The sequence below is a fragment of the Emys orbicularis genome, chromosome 6 (genome assembly GCF_028017835.1).
Source record: "Emys orbicularis isolate rEmyOrb1 chromosome 6, rEmyOrb1.hap1, whole genome shotgun sequence".
Lineage (NCBI taxonomy): Eukaryota > Metazoa > Chordata > Testudines > Emydidae > Emys > Emys orbicularis.
Window position 1 is genome coordinate 25,346,877 of NC_088688.1, and position 16,123 is coordinate 25,362,999.

At 45.2% G+C, this 16,123-nt stretch overlaps 1 protein-coding gene across 1 annotated transcript in view; it reads right to left on the minus strand.

Annotated features, from left to right (window-relative positions):
- Window positions 1-16,123, minus strand: part of RANBP3L (RAN binding protein 3 like) — a 38,886-nt gene that overhangs the window by 10,946 nt on the left and 11,817 nt on the right. The window contains exons 2-8 of the mRNA XM_065406638.1: window positions 11,856-11,914; window positions 11,575-11,611; window positions 10,420-10,497; window positions 9,179-9,253; window positions 7,841-7,909; window positions 7,079-7,224; window positions 6,402-6,505 (exon numbers count right to left, since the gene is read on the minus strand). Of these exons, the coding sequence (XP_065262710.1) occupies window positions 6,402-6,505; window positions 7,079-7,224; window positions 7,841-7,909; window positions 9,179-9,253; window positions 10,420-10,497; window positions 11,575-11,611; window positions 11,856-11,914 (568 nt within the window). The remainder of the gene's footprint in view (window positions 1-6,401; window positions 6,506-7,078; window positions 7,225-7,840; window positions 7,910-9,178; window positions 9,254-10,419; window positions 10,498-11,574; window positions 11,612-11,855; window positions 11,915-16,123) is intronic.

Consider the following 16,123-nt stretch of genomic DNA (forward strand, 5'->3'; position numbering starts at 1 on the left):
CGTCTACACACAAATCTCTCAGACTCAGGCTTAGACCTAGGGTCCTAGAACCCTGCAGAGATTGAGAGTCGAAGCCAGTGTCAAGCCATGACCCAGGATTCAAGCCCTATTGCTTTGAAGTACAGATGCAGCCCTGCTTGACTTGGGTCCTGGGAATCTGCCAAAAGTATCCCATAATCCCACAGGCCACCTTCTTTTGTCCTCTCTATTGCAAAAATCTCCAAGAGTTGAAAATGGAAGCCCCCCACTTGGCGAACAGCAGCAGTTCAGTGAGTCAGCTTTAACCCTTCCATTTTCTTCTCACCACCAAAAGGAAGGGATGCAGATCAGGATAAGTAAAGAACACGTCAGAGATCTTTTGACCAATTTGAATGAATTCAAGTCAGCGGGCCTGATGCTGTTCACCCCAGGGTACTGAACGAATTAGCTGTAGAAATCTCGGAGCCACTGGCAATAATATTTGCAAACTCATGGATGACAGGAGAGGTCCCGGAAGACTGGAGATGGTCTAATGTAGTGCCCAACTTTAAAAGGGGGGGAAAGGAGGAGCCGGGGAACTGTAGACCAGTCAGGCTGACTTCAGTACCTGGGAAGCTACTAGAGCAACGTATAAAACATTCAGTTAGTGAATATCTGCAGGTTGAAGGGCTAATCACTATCAGACAGCATGGATTTACTAAGAAACAAATCATGTTAAACTAGTTTGATTGCCTTCTTTGACAGGGTAATTGGTTTGGTGGATAGGGAAAATGCGGTGGACATAATATACCTGGACTTCAGCAAGGCTTTTGACGCAGTCCTACATGACATTCTGATAAATAAGCTGCAGAAATGTGGGCTTGGCGGAACTACCATTAAGTGGATACATAATTGGTTATACAACCACAAACAAAGAATAACTATTAATGGAATGATGTCACACTGGAAGGAGGGCTCAAGTGGGGTTCCACAGGGATCTGTTCTGGGTCCAGTGTTGTTTAACATCTTTATTAATGACCTGGATGTAGGTGTAGAGAGCATACTGATCAAATTAGCAGATGACACAAAGCTAAGAGGATTTGCCAACACTTTTGAGGATAGAGCTAAAATTTAGAGGGATATTGATAAATTGGAGAACTGGGCTGTAGACAACAAAATGAAATTCAACAAAGACAAATGTAAGTTTGCTACACTGAGGGAAGGAAAACCAAATGCAAAAATACAGAATAGGGGATAACTGGCTTGACAGCAGCACTGCTAAGAAGGATCTGGGAGTTGTGGTGGATCACAACCTCAACGTGAGTCAGCAATGTGATGCTGTTACAAAAAAGCAAATGCAATTTTTAGTTGCATTAACAGAGGAGTCACGGGAGGTGATAGTATCACTCTACTCAGCACTGGTTAGGCCTCAGATGGCATACTGTGTCCAATTTTGATCACCAATTTCAAGAAAGGATGTAGAGAAACTGGAAAGAATCCAAAGGCGAGTGACAAAGATGACCAAAGGGATGGAATGCAAGCCATATGAACAAGGCTGAAGGAACTGGGTATGTTTAGTTTGGAAAGGAGAAGATAAAGGGGGGATATGATAGCAGTCTTCAAATACTTGAAAGGCTGCCATAAAAAAAGATGGAGAAAAGTTGTTCTCTTTTGCCACAGAGGGCAGGCAAGAGGCAATGGGTTCAAACTACAGCATAGCAGATTTAGATTACATCTCAGGAAAAACTTCCTAACTGTAAGAATAGTTGGACAATGAACCAGACTGCCTAGGGAGGTTGTGGAAGCGCCTTCCCTGGAGGTTTTCAAAAGGAGGCTGTATAGCCATCTGTCTTGGATGGTTTAGGCACAACAAATCCTGCATCTTGGTAGGGGGTTAGACTAGACGACCCTTCTGGTCCTTTCTAACCCTATGGTTCTAGGATTCTAAACTGCAAACACACCATTCGAGAGGCTTCTGTGTTTGCAATGGAGACTGAACAGAACAAGCCTTTTGCAAAGCAGGCAGCTTCACGGTCCTGGGAGTGAAGCCAGACTTGGGTGAACATCTGGTGTGAGGCGAGTAAAACTGTGACCTTCAGTAAAAATACCAGTAATGATCATGCATACCAGAAGATAGTGAACAAGCTGGAAGCTTTGCAAATTTACTGGATCACTGACCAATGTGGGGAGCAGATTAGGTTGCTCAAAAGTGAGTACCAGAGGACCAGGGACCAGAACTGCACCTCAGACAACTCGCCAACATTGTGCCCATTTTATGAGGAGTTTGACTGGGTGCTGGGCACTGCACCCAATACAGAGCCAACCGTGGTGCATGATGACCTGGTCAGCCAGGATGGTGCCCTGCTGGCCTCAGAATCCAGCATGGGGACTGATGGGAGCCAGCAGCAGGCATCAAGTGAGGACCATGAAGTAATTCTCTTGCTGAAACCAGTCCCAGATCATGCTTTAGAACAGGATCGGCAGCAAATTCTGGGTCCATACTCAGAGGACCTGTTTTATGTCCCCCCATGGAACAGCTCACTGCCAAGCCTGCAGCAGACATGGAAGGGACAGAAGCCGCCCCTGAGCCTGGAAAGTTTCTGCCTCCAAATTAAAATGTATTGCTACAGAATCAGAGGGATTTCCACTCTAAGAACTAATGCAAAAGTTATGAGATTCCCCAGCTAGCAGCATGTATCCAATATTGGTGGATTGTATCCCAGTGCCTTGGCATCCCCACTCCCCGCCACCATGTGGAATTCAACATGGCGACTGGGAAATACAAATAGTAAAGAACACCTTTAAAGTGTATTTTTACCAGAAAGGCACAGATTTTTGCTAGGGCCATTCCTGTTTCTTAAAAATAACAACATTACATTGCCATGTCTTTAAGTTTGCTGCTCTATAATCACTCAACAGTCTGTGGAGCTGCCTGGAAATAGTGAACTCTCTGTGTGTGTTTGGGGAAGTGTGTTCCACTTCCAAAACTAGCCCGTTTCAGTGACAGGTAGTCCATAGGTGACAAAATCACTTGTCCCAAGTATGACCAAGGTTTGAATTTTTGTTCAGAAAAGTGCTGAGGGCAGGGAGGGGGAAGGCTGTGATGCTCTGTAAGCCATGTGGAAGCTAACAAAGCATCCTGTTGATTCCCTCATGGATTCTGACCCACTCCCGGGTGCTGATAGCTGCAAACTTTTCCTGAAGCAGGAACTCCAGATAAGTAGTCAGATTCCAGAGAAGGGAATATTTTCCAGGCCCACCCCGGTAGCTGATCAACCCACTCCACTCATAGATGTGCTGTTCAGTCACTTTTCATTTGAATACTTCGGATGCATACACTGCAGGTTTTCCACCAGCAGCTTAGAATAACATCTCCCTTTGCCAATAGGGCACCACAAGAACAGTTATTGTCAGGCACTACCTAGCAGTAGTCAGGCCAAGTGGTCGGAGTGAGGTTAAAGCTGGACGTAGCATTGGGCCTGGGCCAAGGGTGGCACTGGTATCAAGATCCAGGGACAGGCTGGGGCCGGAACCGAGATCAGAGTCTGTAGATCAGCCAGAATCAGTACCAGAGCCAAAGTCCAGGTGCAAGACAGGGGTTGAAGCCAGGTGGTCAGAGACCAGGGACAAGCCAAGTCAGTACCCTAGCCAGGGTCGAGACACAGGCCAAAGGTCAAAGCAGGGTAGTCAGAGTCCAAGGGTCCAGGGAAAGTCAGAAGGTGGAGGCAAGGCTGGAGCGTGTTGGTAACAGGGCTGGAGCAAGGTCAGAGTAGGGCAAGGACCAGGAGCAGGGCTCAGGCAAGGCTGGGGCAGGAACAGGATCAAGAGCCGCCTGGGAGTCTCGAGAGTCTGATACACTGCAAGGAAGCAGGAGGGTTCCTGGCCAGGTAGTGCTATTTCACAGACTGATCTGCAGCTCTGGCAGGGTTGGAGAAGTACCTGAGCCTGGAGGTCATCTGACCCAGGCTCGGCTCAGGGAGAGGTTGCTGCTGCTTGCCTGACGGTTGACTCACTGCTGGAAAAGTAAATCAGTCAAGCTAGGTTATTGCTGCATGCCTGAGCAGTGACACAGTTCAGCTCCATTGGCGGGGCAGCTGAGTGAGCAGCCCTAGTTTGGGTTTGCCTCACAGTTCTGTCTTCCAAAATGGGAAAGACTTGAAATGTTAGAAAAACCCTTTTGTTGTAAGGCCACTGACTGTCCTCCCACCTCCAACACAGGTAGTTAGGAAATTTTTGTAAAACAAAAGCAACTTGGAATTTTTAACATATCATTGTCTGTGTACTACTGTAATGGCGATTAACCAGGCTGTGCCCAGGGAGATTCTGTGGACTGAAGCATCCCTTTCACAATATACTGCAGTTCAGTTTTGAATGTAATATTTTATGTCCTTGAAATTCCACAAACATTAATTCTGTGCTCCTCCAGTGAGCTATTTGAGACAATAACCTTCTGTGTCTTGTCCTATTGCAGGCCCCTTGACCTCTACTGGCTGCTATACCTCCACAGCTCGACCTCAGTGCAGTACAAGCCTGGCCCAACGTACCTCCACAGACTGTTCCAAGAGGAGCGTTTCCATGGTGATCTTGGTCGAAGTTCTTGAGTGAGTGGGCCAACCAGCAGGTCCAGTACCAGAAGCAGAGGGACTTAACATTGGAGAAGAGGCATGCCAAGAGGCAGGAGGAAAGGCTGAGGCTCACCGCACAGCTTGAGGACAGGGTTTTAGCAAAGGAGCAGGCACTTGCTTCACAGTTCCTGGAACAGGAATGGCAGCTAAGGGAGGAGGAGGAAAGCTCAGCAGAGAGAACTGTTTGAGCAGCTCATCTCAATCAGGGCTGCAAGATTATCGGCTCCTGCTGCCTCTCCCACACCATCTCCTGATTCCCCTGCGACGTATTCTCAGTCCAGAAAACTTGGAAAACTCCACATCTGGGTGGCTCATGCAATCAGGCCCCATAAGCAGCTGGGCAGGGCAACTAAACACCTGGCAGCTCTCCATCTTGCCCCCTCTGCTGTTGATATCTCCGCCTCAGCACCAAGTGCACAGAAAACAAGGAAAGAAGAGAAAGGAGAACGGAGGCCAGGGGACATGCAGTGGTAGAGTGATTCTGTTGTGTTTGCACTGGTTCATACACTTCGTTTGTTTGTTTTGGAAATGTCCTTTTGTAACTGTTTCGGTGTTTTAATGGCAATGGGTGACCGTTGCAGTGTTTTAACACATTTATAAATAAAGCCTTTTATGTCATCAGAAAAGTTTATTGCTATACTGCATCTCATCATACAATCATGATTTGAAATAACAAAGCTAAACACATGATCAGGCACAATTAGGAATTACTACACACATGCTATTCCTCTCTACAGTTAGGTACAACAAGTCACACATCAATAACTTCCTGATGTGAATCCATACTGTGAATCATCCCCCACTCTATCCCCAATTCATAATTCAGCATGTCATTCATAAGTACATTGCATGACAATCAAGTCCCCACCCTTCCCCGAGCACTGAACCCCCAAATCAATTAGCCCCTTAACTCCCACAAGCAGATTCATAGAGGTACTATTCCCCCTCTTCCATGGGGCTATGGAAGTCCATAACATAAGAGCACAGAGCATCCCTGACTGCTGTTGCCTGTGTGCATCTAGCTCCAGCTGTGGTAGGTGCACTTTCTGGCTGAGTGTTCAGCAACCCCTTGCTGTCATAGGTCCATTCAGGGGGAAATGGGTCACCTCTTCCTCCTGGTCTATCTCGTGCTTTTGGTGGCTCAGAAAAAATTGCCGAAATGTCCACCAGTGCCTCATGGAAGCTCTGCCCGTTTCCCGTCTCAAGAGTGAAAGTGCAAGCCAGACAACTTCTTGAAAACGGGTCTCCTCCATGTTGCTCATCTGGCTGTGTCAGTGGGCTGTTCAACCTTCCTATAACATGCAGGGTGGGCAGTAAAGTTTTCCCACAGTGCACCATGGACAACGGGCTAGAGTGGCCACATTTCAGGCGGGCACTAGGGAGTCTGGGATATGGATCGTTTGAGTTGGGTCTATATGATGCATTGTGGATGCCAGAGCCCCAAGTTCAAGCCCAGGTTAGAAAATTCTTAAGGTAGGATTAAAAATCAGTGTAGACACTCAAGCCCTGGGTTCTCCAACACAGGTCCGCTGACTTGAATCCCACTAAGCCTGGGCTTATACTACAGGGTAGACATACCCTTAAAGTCCAGGTAACTCATGCAGAGGTGTAAGGGGAAGTTCTTACACCCCTGCATAGGCATATAGTTCAAGTTATAATCTGCCTATAAGCCTTCTTTTCCTTTTTGGCTGATGTGTGCATTTTTTTCAGCTAACAGCTACACAGACACATGTAGAGCAACAAGCCAGAGGACAAAACCGAACACATGCTATTCTTTAGATACACAGAAAAAAACCCACAACGCTTTGACTAACTTACCCTATTGTTTTAGGGCTAGAAAGATGCATGGAGATAGATGGCCTCACTGTTGTCTCAGAACTTGCTGAGTTTTCTGCTGGGCAATGAGAGCTCTCTTCAGACAACTGGAAACGATTAATATGATCAATTGGAAATGTTGGAAAAAAATAATTTTGGCTCATCTTGCACTATAAATAGTTTTACCAGAAATTAGGGCCTGCAAAGCCAAATGCACTTGAGAAAGTATTTCTGACAAGAGTAAGCCTATGCATGATGGGTCCACTTTCATGAGTTAAGATCATTCATGTGGTGGTTTGCAGAGACAGGCCCATGTTTATTGTGTGAAGCAAGCCAATGCAATTCCTAACCAGATTTTTTAAAAAATTCTTAGAAAGTAATGTTTTCCCAACCCTCTACCCCAAATTCAGATTGAATTACAAGTTTACAGCAGCTGCACACTCATCACGCAACCGTATGGGCAGTTTAGCAAGGGCTGGATTTTCCAAAGCGCTCAGCATTGGTACAATTGCTCCACTGAAGTCAAAAGCAAAACTCCTGTTGACTTCAATGGGAACAGAATTAAACTAATACTGAAGAGTTCTCTGTAAAATACTTAATTTCAGTGAAATATTATTAGAGCTCAGGCCGATGGAAAAACCCCCAGACATGTATATTTGACATTGAAGTTACATTTTTACCTGAATATTTGCTTTCTCTTTAGTTTTGGAAGATGCCAGTGTATTTTCAGTGCACATCTGCCTTCTTTCCTCACATATCTGAGACTGTGGTGGCTGTAAAATGGCAGGTCTTATGACAGTCCACTGCTGAATTTGTGACAAGGGTCCTTGCAATATACAAAATAAAAGGTTAATATATGCAACCTTTCCTTCACATTTAAACACCACATTTGTGTCTTGCTTTTTCTGACTCATAATGTAGATATGCTGTGGAATTTTAAATTAATTGTATGTAAGTGTTATTGTTAATACCTGCCACCCTTTCCTGTTTGAAGTCCCTTCTAAAAACCCTGCCAAATAAAGGAGTGATGTAATATTTAATAAAACAAATCTGCACTGATTGTGATAAATCCATCTTCTGATTATATGAAGCTTGATTCTGCACCCATGGACGTCAACAGGAGTTTTGCCTTGACTTTACTGGGAGCAGAGTTCAGTCCTTGTTAACATTATGTATCGGAAATGTATACTTGGGATGATATTCATTCCTGAGCAGTGGCCTGAACATGGCCCATGAACCACTTAAGTTTTCAAAATAGGGCTTTAAGTGGAATTAAGTGGTTTACAGGCTTATAATACAGGCCTTCTGCACAGGAGGTGAATATCAGCTGTAGAGAGTAAGCTGGCTGGGCCAGGGACTGTCTACGTTTTACCTGCTCTGTACAGTGTTGAGCACACTGTGGATCAACAACTAATAAATATTACAATATTAACAATAGTTACCTTTTGCTGTTCTTGTGATGTCATGGTTTCTTTGGAGAAGAGCTGAGGTCATGAATATGTTATTCTTTACTGCAAAAGAAGTGTTTATCCACAGTGCTTAATTGTTTATCTGCATTTCTGTAGCCCCCATCACTGCAGCATCTGAGCATCTCACAAACATTAATGCGTTTATTTCACACCACCTCTTTGAGGAAGGAAAATATTATCCCCATTTTATGGAAGGGGAAACCTAGGCACAGTGAGAATGACTTCCCCAGGAACTCTAAGACAGAGCCAGGAATTGAATCCAGATATCCTGGGTGTCAGCCACTACTTTAACCACACAACTGTCCTTCTTTAGCTTTACAGCTCACGGGCATGATAATGTCATCCAGTCAGAATATCCTTTCAGATCTGCAAAAGAGACCCAAGAGTACAATGGAAATTCTGGAGATCTAGCATGTGCTGGTGGTGATGACCATCATGATAACTGTAATGATGGTCAGTGTGTGGCACTGCTGCTGCTGCTTTTATATGGTTTCCAAATGCTACCCAGAAATGTTCAGAAGGGCTGCCAGCCTTGTCCCATCAATAGCGTGCTATAAAATTACATGTCTCATAATCCATATATGAACTCCTCCATTCCATTCCAAGATGATTCTGGTTTGTTGCTATATCAATTTTGTACCCTTACCAGATTATTTAGAAACCCCTAATCAACAATTTTTTTAATCCAAAGGTTTTCAGTGTGGGAGTCATAAACAGGTGTCATGGTTTGTGATCACCCTGCACTTCCCTTATGGATAAATGGGAGAGTGATCCCTGTTAAATCTTGGCTAGAACGGAGAGTGTTCCCAGCATGGAAAATGGTGTCACTGAATATGCGAATCACTGTTTTAGTCCAAACATATCTAGCTCACACCATTTCTTCAACTCCATTCCGTGTTTACTGTCCATAATATTTGACATAATATTTTATAGGTTACTATAACCGTCCACCTACTTGCTACAAGCCTTTGTAAATCTCAAAAACATCTGAGTTGCAACAGTGAATAGACTCTGCACAACCCAGTGCAGCATATGGCATAGGCTGCTTGCATCCCATCCAAACAGCAGCTCTCTCATGCGCAGAGTATTCCCTAGCACAAGGAGATATTAGTGCGACATTGACTGAGAAATGAGTGCCATCTACTGAATCACCAACACGGCTTGTTGAACATCGCGAAGTTCCTTTCTCTCATTCACATACTGACTTGGCCCAGCCCAGTTAGCTCAGTCCCACAGATATAGCAGTTTTATTTTGTTATTTTACTGATTTTTGGTTTAAGTGAATATTTACTGAATAATATTTTTAATTACCTGGCTGTGATGGAGGAAAGGTCGGAAGGATGGTACAGGAAGATGATCTCACTCTTTTCTGAGAGAGTGCGGTATCTGAAAACATAAGAGACTGAAATTATCCTTAGTTCAAAGCACAGTACCTGAATATGGATTTTTCATGTTAGCAAAATGTATTTGTCATGGATGAGCAGAATCTACCTGTATCGGGCAACTATTAAGGCTTTGTAGCGTAGACTTTGAATTTCCAACCATTGCTAGTACTAGTGCAGTTTCAGCCTAGAGAAAGAGCTGCCAGCTGCCAACATTTTTGACCATACCATCATCTAGACTTTCTCAGATTAGGGCTAGATGTCATGGTGGTTCAAGTGCCAAGAGGTTAGTCTACACTGGTACTCCTATTGTTGCTACCACCAATGATACTGAACACAAAGGTAGGAAAAATATAGTACAGGTACAGCCTAAGGGGTTATTATAGCAAAAGTCTGAGACTACCAGTCTTTTTTTTTTTTTTGTATGGAGCTGTTCAGGTCTAAGTAGATGTAGGAATGATCTAGGTATGTTTTTAAGGGTAGATAAAGTTAGGTTAATTTTACCCTTTTAACTAAATGGGTTAAGTTTATCAACGGCTGGGTGAAACAAAATATTATTTACCTACATTAAGGCCCAAATTTTGAGGAAAGCATATGGCCCCATCATTATAATAACGACACACTTTAAAATAGAATTTCTACTGCACATGCTCAGTACATAGTGGTCTGCAGTGACTTGTGTGTGTGTTCCCTCAATATTGTGGAAATAACCCCACCACCTTGAAGGGGTTTCCAAGTCAGATGATAACTAGTTGGAGGGGAAAGCCCTTATCAGCATGGCTTCTCAATTCCATGGGTCCCCCTGGGCTTATGGGGTTGAACAATGAACATCTTCCACAGGGTAAGAAATCCTTCCCTTGACCTAGTCAAAAGATTCCAGGGAAACTCATAATTGAAACACATGGACCTTCCACTGCCTTATGTGGAAATAACTCACGTATGGACCGGGGTCCCTCTGTTAATTTAAAACCAATATTTTTTCAGACTTAGGAAGGAGCAAGTTCCTCACTGAGAATTACTTGCAGACTAACTTCAAAGTTTAAAAGTTTTGCTGACTTAGAATTATTCTAACCAAAATGTGTATCTGAATAATGAGGAAAATATTTTTTCTAGTTTATCAATTTATAAAATATAATTACAATTATAACCAAATTGAGCTAAATGACATACCCATGTAGAACTGCGAGTCGGACGTTTGGAAAGTAAAAGATGAAGACCTTGCCCGTTTCCTGGAACAACCAATGAAATCTAAGAGACACATAACATATCATGTACTGTAAAATCAAATTTTCCAACAGATTTCAGTAAATTATTGCAGTACAGAATTCTAATATTAAAGGTCTAAAATTAAAGTCTGGCCTGGACCTGACCTGAGTACAGACAACCCAAACTAACCCAAGAGTATTAAGTCATTTTTAGATGCAACTCAACCCAACACTTCCCCCGAATCTGAGTCAGTGTGACTGCCTCGTCCTTGGGGCTCGGCCTGCTGGGGGCTTCCCATTCCCCACATCCCTTGCCTGCAAATCGTCTCCAGCTGCCGCCTGCCCATGGGGTCAGTGCAGTGGGGGCTGCATGCCTCATCCTGCTGGCCACCGCTGCCTTGCTGTGCTGTGTGTGCTGCAGAGTGAGAGGCACTGCAACTCAGTGGCAGCAGCCACTGTGCTGACCTCATGGACAGGAGGAGGTGCTCAGAGATGACTAGACCCAACATGACCTGAGAGGTTTTGGGCTGTTTTTAGATGCAACCTGACCCAAATCCGATACTTGTAGTTGGATCCCACTGGGTTTGGTCAGGTTGCAGGGCTCTAGCAGAATCTACTCATGGAAGGGGCTCTTGATGCCTCATTAAAGGCCTGATCCAAAGCCCATTGAGATCAATTCCACTCCCACTGACTTCACTGGTCTTTGGATCAGGCTTTTTTTTCACTATGCAGCAGGCTGTATGGCACTCAGCTGATTTTAAAGAGACGGCTGAAACAGGACTCTGGATTCACAGTACACTTCCATGTATGGGGTCACGTTATAACAAGACCTAAAGGAAGTGAAGAGATCATTCAAAATCTAACACTTGTGTGAGTGCTGCAGGGGAGCTGAAATTTGGATTGGTGTGTGTGTGTGTGTGACAAAGGAGGACAAAAGTGGCGACTCTGTACCCTATATATAGTCTTAATCCACCCACGACAAATTGACTTGTTACATACAAAGTGAAATTCGAATCACTACTAATGCATGCAATGGACTCAGCACTTACAAATACTCCATTTAGTAATACACCCTTTATAGCAAGGTTATTATAAAGGGTTTTAATTATGCAATTATTACCATTTTCAGCCTTGCAAACCAGGTCTTCTGCAGGCCTCTGGGGAAAAACAAAACAAAATGTGTCAATGGGTACGTCTACACTGCAGTGTCACCCGACCCAGGCTCGTGGGACTCAGGCTGCGGGGCTATAAAATTGCAGTGTAGATGTTTGGGCTCAAGCTGGCACCCGGGCTGTGAAACGCTTCCCCCTCGTGAAGTCCAGGCTCCACGATCAGGCCCTTTATTTCCTGATTTTCTGGCTGCTTTATGACCAAAGCAAAAGGAAGAAGCTTAAGTGTTACCTTGAAAGGTCGTTCTTTCTTTTCAAAAACAAATATGGGCTGAGCAATAATTGACGTCTCTGGAAAAGGAAAGAGGTCACTTTTAGAACATGTGAATTAAACTATTTATCGTAATGCTGCATTTAAAATTAAACTGGGATCCACTGAAAATTTTAAATCAAAGTATTTATCATCTTCTAAAAATACAGGGCTTGGTCCTGCAGTCCTTACTCAAACAAAACTCCCATTAAGCCTACTGTGACTTGTGCCTAGTTATGGCTGCAGGATTCGGCCCCATATTTTTAAACTTCTTTTAGACCAAAAATAATGCTTTTCATCCAGCAGGATCCCAAAATACTTTACAGACTATGGGCTTGAGTCTATTTCCAAGCACACCCAAAATTCCCTCAATTTCAATAAGAATGCAAGATAGATTAAACAGATATTATTTTGGGCCAAATTCTAATGTCCTTACTCAGTTTTTGCTTAGTCCTTGGAAAACAGTACCTTATTACACCCCACCTTCTCATATAAGGCTTATAGATTAATAGATTCTAGGACTGGAAGGGACCTCGAGAGGTCATCGAGTCCAGTCCCCTGCCCACATGGCAGGACCAAATACTGTCTAGACCATCCCTGATAGACATTTATCTAACCTACTCTTAAATATATCCAGAGATGGAGATTCCACAACCTCCCTAGGCAATTTATTCCAGTGTTTAACCACTTGATATTACACCCACTGAAGTTAATGGGGGTGTTGCTTTGACTTTAGTGGGTGCAGGATCAGACCAATTAGCGCCATCCCTGTAGTAGCTGAGCCCGTCTAAAACATCTCTTAATTTCATCCAGCATTCAGTAGCTAAAAAATGCTCCCCTGCAACCACTTTGGCCAGGTCACACCTCTCCCTCCTTGAGTCTCTCCACTGGCTCAGGATCTCGTCCCACATAAAATTCAAACTCCTTGTCATAACTTTCAAGACTACGTGCTGGTTTGCCCCAGCCTACAACATTTCTCATATTTCCTATCATTCATCATTATGGACCAGATCCAAAGCCCACTGAAGTCAATGAAATACTTCCACTGACTTCGGTGGCTTTGAATCTAGCCCTTTGTCCTTTCATCCTGCCTACTCCTCTCACCATCCTTTCCTTCCTCCCACTCTCACCTGGGTGCCTTTTTTTGGTACTCTTCTGTATCGTTGGAAAGTCATCTCTATTCCTCTCTGCCAAACATCCCTGCTCTCATTCAAGTCCCCCCATAAACCCCACTTCCTGTGCTATCTGTCTCTAATTTAAAAGATTCAAGTTTATAAGATTTTCTATATTATTATTGATTAGTATTTGCAGTGACAGCTATGTGCTTCATAGAAAATACACAGAAAACACATCCCTGCCCCGAAGAGCTTACAATTGAAGGCCCTGACTTCAATGTGACTACTCATGTGAGTAAAGTTAAGCATGTGTGTAAGTGTTTGCCTTATTGGAACTAAAATGATGACCATGACAGACATATGAGGATTTAAAATCACTAGGAAGGAGAAGGAGGAAAAAGTACGAGTTACAGAAATGAGCATGCATAGTCACTGAGTTAAGATATATATAATTCTTGATGGTTCAAAAGCACGGGGGGGGGGGGGCTGTTGTTTGTTTTTAAGTGGAAATACTCAATTTTTGTTATCTTCAGAAGTCAGGTTTAAGAATGATTTGAATGAGACACTCTACCTAATATAAATCACATTATTTTTATTTGCTTTAACCATTGTCCCCCCTTTTCCTAACAGTTTCTTTTGTTTGTTATCTTCATGTTCAGTGTTTGTCTAGTTTAGAGCCAAACTGTTCCTGGCTATAACCTAGGGGTGTAGTGGGGAGGGTTTACTCCACCCTTGAAACTTCCCACAAGTGTTTGGGACAATTGCAGTCCTTGTACTAAGGGGTGCACAGGCACTGCTTCCTCTTTCCCCCCCCTCAGCGTGCAAATCACCCCCAAGAGGGCACAGAGGAGGTGGGGGCATGTCACACATGGCACTAGGGTTGCCATGCATCCAGTTTTCAACAGGAATGCCCGGTCGAAAAGGGACCCTGGCGGCGCCAGTCAGCGGCAAAGCAGGGCTAAGGTAGGCCTTGCTTGCCCTGGCTCTGCGTAGCTCCCCGAAGCGGCCAGCATGTCCAGCCCCTAGGCGCAGAGGCGATCAGGGAAGCTCTGCGTGTTGCCCCTGCCTCCAGCGCCAGCTCCACAGCTCCCATTGGCCGTGAACCATGGCCAGTGGGAGCGGCACCTGTGGGGGTGGGCAGCGCTCACCATGCAAAGCCGCTTGGCCAAGCTTCCACCTAGGGGCTGGACATGCTGGCCGATTCCGGGAGCAGTGTGGAGCCAGGGCAGGCAGGGAGCCTGCCTTAGCCTCGCTGCGCCACCAACCGGGAGTTGCCTGAGGTAAGCACCACCCGGATGGAGCCCGCACCCCCACCCCAAGCCCCTGCCCCAGCCTGGCGAAAGTGAGTGAGGTTGGGGGAGGGCCTCAGAGAAGGGGCAGGGCAAGGGTGTTTGGCTTTGTGTAATTAGAAAGTTGGCAACCCTACGTGGCCTCACTACCACATTTTTATTGTCCATTCTTATGCATTCTGTTATTATGGGGGCTGATCAGTGCTGGAGTACATCAAGCCCCTAAGGTGCTAGTAACATGTCAGTTACAAATACTGTATGTGCTTCAGCAGCTAGACTTCGTAGGCATTAGCCCTAGTGAAAGGTAATGTTCCAGGGCTGGCAGGAAAGGGAAAGGGTGCAAAACATCCTAGGTACAGAGGCTTAAAAAGTTACAGTTCAAAGTGGGGCAGCCCAATGGAGAGTTGGGGCTCTTCAGGCATAGTGCCTGGGATGCCCTCTCCAGTCCAGTCTCTATTCAAGCAAACAGGGGCTTATAGGTTTCCAGGCGAGGATCAGTTAGCAGTGTCTCTCTGATTGGGGGCCCCTCTGCACTGGCTCCCTGCCCAGTTGCTGCTGTTCCCCCGCATCAGTCCCACACACAGCTGCATCCAGTGTGATATCTGGCAGTCACAGTCTGTTCTGCATGTGGCTCTGTACACAGTTCCTGGGGCTGCTTCTCTGCAGCGCCAGGCTAGCCATGCAGCCACTATTTTTAAATAGAACCTGGTCATTTCCTGGTTCAGGACCTTTCCTCTTCCCTTTCCAGTAAGAAGGGGATGTGCAGTGGGGACAAGCTGATTTGAGTTGTAGTCTGCTCTTAATAGATCCCCATTTTCAACCCGCATTTTCTAGCTATTTCAACCAGTGGACTAAAAACCCCAGTTCTGCAACCCCTTTCACACGTGACTTGCCTGGGATCAATTACTCGAGTAAGGCTCAGGCCTTTATACAACTCCTGTGCAGCAAGCAGACTGAAAAAAAACCCTTTCAGTAATGAATGGACTAATGTAATTGCAAAGGAAGAAGCAAAATTTGGCCCACTCTGGTCATTTGGTGTCTTGCCACAGGGGTGACCAGATAGCAAATGTGGAAAATCGGGACAAGGAGTGGTGGTGGTGGGTGTAATAGGCACCTATATAAGACAAAGCCCCGCATATCAGGACTATCCCTATAAAATCGGGACATCTGATCACCCTACTTGCCACTCACCATTTTAAAAACATTGAGATAGCTGAATATACCTCATAAAGATGTGATTTTTATAACAGGGATTTCTCACAGGATCAACACATTAAAATATCTACCTTCCCCCCCCCCACACACACAGTTCTGCAAACATAAGAGTGACATCTTTATCTTGGTTTGCATACCCACTGGTGGTCAAACTGTTCTAATTGCACAATCAGTTGCTAATGGTATAATAAGCCTTCCATTAGAGTGGGGTGGCCAAACCACAGCTCGTGAGCTGCATGCAGCTCTTTTACAGTTCAAGCCCCCCACGTTCCCCCCCATTCTCTACCTACCAGACTGGAGGGGCAGGAAGCTCAGGGCTTCTGCCCCCCTACAGTGGGGGCTTCTGCCAGAGACAACTGGTGCCTGCTGAGAGCAGCGGCCCCTCCCTGCAGCTCCTATCTGTTTGCCACGGCCTCTCCACACAGAACGAACACCTGGGTGCTGCAGGGAGAGGCTACTGAGAGTAAGAGGGTGTGTGTGCCTGGGAGGACATGACTTAAGCTGTTGGAGGTGAACCTTTAAATTGTGCCCCCCCTTTAGCTTCTTGGGGAGAGGCTGCAGGGATAGCTGCTGCCTCTCCCCATAGCTGTAGCTCCCAGCATGCTGGCTCCAGCAGCTGCAGTGCAGTGGG